The following is a 5,000-nucleotide window of genomic DNA, read 5'->3' on the forward strand; positions in this document are numbered from 1 at the left end:
ACACACACACACACACACACACTTACACTCTCTCTCACACAAACACACACACACACAAACACAGACACACTCACACACACTCACGTCAGTATCTCAGACTCACCGGAAGTTGTTGCATCCCAACACGACACCTACGATGTTTTTTCCAATATCATGAACGTCTCCCTTCACTGTGGCCAGCAGAACCGTCCCCTGATACGGGTCCTGGAGAACAAAACAAGCTTTCGTAAGTCTGAGCAGATCTTCATGCGAGCCACAGACCAGCTGAACTGAGAGAACATCATTCTGCACACGCATGATCAGATCACCAGGCTCCTCTGCTTCAGTGAGAGCTCAGGGGTTATTCATGAGTAAATCTGTGCAGAGCTTCACTATTATAAACCACACGGATCTCTTGTGAGGAGAGAACGCTCACCACGTCCTCAGTAGAGCCGGAGACGGACATCATCTGCTCCCGCTCCTTCTCCATGAAGGGAATCAGATGACCAACAGCTTTCTTCATCACACGGGCCGATTTGATCACCTGACGAAACACAAACACAGACACCAGACCTGAAAAGACTATTTACTGTCTAAACTCACGTTCCTGCTCTTAATCATCAGTTACTCTAGAAAACATAAGTTTATAATCTTGCATCAATGAACCCTCTCAAAAAATAAAGCCCAAAAGGGGAATTTAGCAGCATTTTTTCATAATGTGAAGCACGTTTTAATAATCAGAGGAACATTTTTCTACTATAGAGAACCTTTTGTGGAATGAAAAGATTCCATGGATGTTAAAGGATCTTGGCCCTCACTCCACATCTTCAGCTTCTCTGCTGAAGCTCCTCGATATGAATCGGTGACATCCTCAGTAATTTTCTGTTACCTGAGGTAGGAACATCTTCCCGGCTCCGAACAGATCTCCGACGGTCTTCATGCCGTTCATGAGCGGGCCCTCGATGACGCGCAGGGGTCGGGGATAGTGGTCGGTCTGAGCGCGCGCCTCCTCCGTGTCCTCCACCACATACTTCTCTATACCCTGAGAACACATTCACAGCGCTTTACACACGTCTGTTGATCTTCCATCACGCTGGAGACTTACGTTCTGAAACCATGTTGAAATAGCTCTCAAATGTGTCTCAAACGAGTGTGCAGCACGAGTTTGTGTTCATGGCTCTGACCTTGACGAGCGCATACTCCAGCCGCTCCTCCACACTGGCCAGCCTCCACTCGTCCGTCTGAATCACTTTCTTCCCTCCTTTAGTGTGATTCTACATCAACCACAGCAGAAACACATGACAACATGAGGAACACAGACCTGTTACAGCGCATGTTAAATCAACACAATCCAACAAATCATCCAATTAAAACAGTTAGAAAAGACTTCTATTTTAAAAATATTAAGCAGCAAAACAGTTTCCAACACTGATAATAAATCAGCATATGAGAATGATTTCTGAAGATCATGTGACACTGAAGACTGGAGTAATGATGCTTAAAATACAGCCGCGCATCACAGAAATACATTACAGTTTAACAGATATTCACATAGAAAACTGCTATTTTAAATGGTAATAATATTTCACAATATTACAGTTGTTTCTGTATTTTTGGTTAAATAAATGCAGCCTTGATGAGCAGAAGAGACTTCTTTAAAAACATTAAAAATCTTACTGATTCCAAACTTTTGAACAGAAGTGTATATTCAGAATATCTACTATTATAATAATTTTGGGTTCAAATAAACAACTTTTGGGCCGGCTCTGGTTCTGTACCTGTGCGTACAGCAGGAGCTTCTCAGTGGCCTCTGGGTCTCGGTTCCAGATGATGTTCTCACACAGCAGCAGCAGCTCTTTATCGATGTCGTCATACACCGGCAGATTACCAGCGTTCACGATTCCCATATCCATGCCGTCCTGAACACACAGACAGACACACAGACACACACACAGACACACACACAGACACTAAAAGGGAGTTTGCAGTAGGAAACACCTCCTGAGCCGTGAGTCGAGACGCACTAACCTTGATGGCGTGGTAGAGGAAGGCTCCATGCATGGCCTCTCTGATGACTTCCATCCCTCTGAAGGAGAATGAGAGGTTGGAGAGACCACCGCTGACCCTGGCTCCCGGCAGACTCTCCTACACACACACACACACACACGCTTTGCGTGGCTCTGATGAAGTTAACGGCGTACATGCTGTGCTCCTCCATGCCGGTGCCGATGGTCAGGATGTTGGGGTCAAAGATGATGTCGTTGGGGTCGAAGCCCGCCTGACTGATCAGCAGGTGATACGCACGAGAACAGATCTTCACCTTCTGATCCGTCTCTGTCGCCTAGAACACACCAGCGGATGAGCCTCAGGGGATTAAATCTCAAAAAGAAATATCTCAAGATTATTTATTCTACATGTTAAGTCAAATCACCTTTATTTCCATAGCGCTTTATACAATACTGTCATCATTTACTCACACTCGTGTCATTCTAAACCTGAATGACTATTTCTTCAGTGGAACACAAAAGAAGATATTTTGAGCAATGTCTCAGTGTTTTTTTTTTGTCTATACAATGAAAGTCAATGGGGTCCAATGTTATTTTGTTTCCAATGCTCTTCAAAACATCAAAAGAAAACCACAGGCTTTGAATGACATCACAATCTAATTCAAATTAAATAAAGTAAAAATAATAATGTTATAATAATTTAATAAACAGGAACCCACCTGTCCATCTTCATCAAACGCCATGACGACCACCGCGGCGCCGTAGCGACGGACCCGTCTCGCCCGTCGCAGGAAGTCCTCCTCGCCTTCTTTGAGGCTGATGCTGTTAACGATGCATTTGCCCTGACAGCACTTCAGACCCGCCTCGATGACCGCGAAGTTTGACGAGTCGATGCACAGCGGCACCTGCAGCACAGGTCAGGGGTCAAAGGGTCAGACTCTCAGGTTCACCATGTCTAAAAGGCTCATTACTTATGTCATCGTTCAGGGGTCACTCATTAGCAGACCACAGTCTGGTTCCTGACACTGACCAAAGACAACAACTGCAGCATTTTACTGCTTCTACAGTCTAAGTGAAACGTTACTGTGTTTTCAGGAATATAAGTCACAGTTTGTTTATCATCTGCAACTTATATTCCAAAGTAACTGTATAATGCTATTAACGTCAAGCATGCAAAACATGCGTAAAGCCACACATCTGTACTGGTGCTGAATGAGATTTGTATTGCATTTACACATGCCAGTAGTTTCAGTTTCACTTTAAATAAATTATTCTAGGCTTGGTGTCTAAAATATATGTTGTATTATAGTTTGTTTGTTTTATACTTATTTATATTTGTCATTCTTGTTCTGAATACTGTTAAATGTAAAGGATTTCTTGTGGAGTGAGGAAAACTAAAATACGTTTGCATTTAGTCATTTAGCAGATGCTTTTATCCAAAGCGACTTACAAATGAGTACAATAGAAGCAATCAAACCAAAAAAGAGCAACACTATAGAAGTGCTGTGCTTAGTCTGATGCAGGACACATAGCAAGGTTTTGTTTGTTTTTTTAAATAATAAATAAAAAGTATATAGAATAGAAATCGAATAGAGAGAGCTAGTTTATATCGTTTGTAAGCATGATTCTGAATATACTAATAAAGTGTGACATACACACATATACAACTCATCTGAGCTTTTGTTTTTTCCCTCAACAATGCAGTTCTGATCTAGTGCGGCGTATTTTCTGGAGTATACAGTATAGAGACTGGAGCTCTTGTAACTGAACAGCCCTGTCACGGTTATGATGAAGCCTCACCTTCGCGATGTCGGGTTCAGATGCGATGAGCTTACAGAAGCGGGTCATAGCAGCAGCTCCATCCAGCATCCCCTCGTCCATGTTAATGTCCAGAACCTGAGCGCCCATCTCCACCTGAGCTTTAGCGATGCTCAACGCCTCCTACACACACACACACACACACACACACGCACAGACAGACAGACGCACACAGACAGACAGATGCACACACGCACAGACACACACACACACACGCACACACAGACACACACACACACAGACACACACACACACACAGACACACACACACACACAGACACACACACACACACAGACACACACACACACACAGACACACACACACACACAGACACACACACACACACAGACACACACACACACACAGACACACACACACACACAGACACACACACACACACAGACACACACACACACACAGACACACACACACACACAGACACACACACACACACAGACACACACACACACACAGACACACACACACACACAGACACACACACACACACAGACACACACACACACACAGACACACACACACACACAGACACACACACACACACAGACACACACACACACACAGACACACACACACACACAGACACACACACACACACAGACACACACACACACACAGACACACACACACACACAGACACACACACACACACAGACACACACACACACACAGACACACACACACACACAGACACACACACACACACAGACACACACACACACACAGACACACACACACACACACACACACACACACGCACAGACACACACACACACACGCACACACAGACACACACACACACAGACACACACACACACACGTCACAAGCAGGTAGAAGAAGGTTTGTGTGCAGTAGATGTATTCCAGTAGTCTGTCACAGGGCTCTTCCTGCATGTTATGATTTTAAGGCTTCATATCACCCCAAAATACTAGGGATGCACCGATATGAAAATTTTGGCCGATACCGATACCCGATAATTCTTTATTTTTGAAAGCCGATAACCGATATGTTGGCCGATAAATCTATATCCAAATTTTTATATACTTTTTGAGAGCCATCTGAAGTGTCTCTGAAGGAAATAATGCATTATTTATCGGCTTTAAGATATTGGCCAAATTTTCTTATCGGGCCAATACCGATAACATAAAAAATGAGCATTTATCGGCCGATACCGATA

General features: G+C 43.9%; 1 protein-coding gene across 1 annotated transcript in view; it reads right to left on the reverse strand.

The window, feature by feature from the left end:
* The window catches only part of mtr (5-methyltetrahydrofolate-homocysteine methyltransferase), a 15,320-nt gene that overhangs the window by 7,695 nt on the left and 2,625 nt on the right, over positions 1–5,000 (reverse strand). Inside the window, 9 exon segments of the mRNA XM_016468358.1 lie at positions 104–204; positions 416–523; positions 869–1,021; positions 1,164–1,253; positions 1,758–1,898; positions 2,008–2,124; positions 2,126–2,320; positions 2,705–2,890; positions 3,786–3,926. Of these exon segments, the coding sequence (XP_016323844.1) occupies positions 104–204; positions 416–523; positions 869–1,021; positions 1,164–1,253; positions 1,758–1,898; positions 2,008–2,124; positions 2,126–2,320; positions 2,705–2,890; positions 3,786–3,926 (1,232 nt within the window).

Source organism: Sinocyclocheilus anshuiensis, unplaced genomic scaffold (genome assembly GCF_001515605.1).
Source record: "Sinocyclocheilus anshuiensis isolate Anshui unplaced genomic scaffold, SAMN03320099.WGS_v1.1 scaffold652, whole genome shotgun sequence".
Taxonomy (NCBI): Eukaryota; Metazoa; Chordata; class Actinopteri; order Cypriniformes; family Cyprinidae; genus Sinocyclocheilus; species Sinocyclocheilus anshuiensis.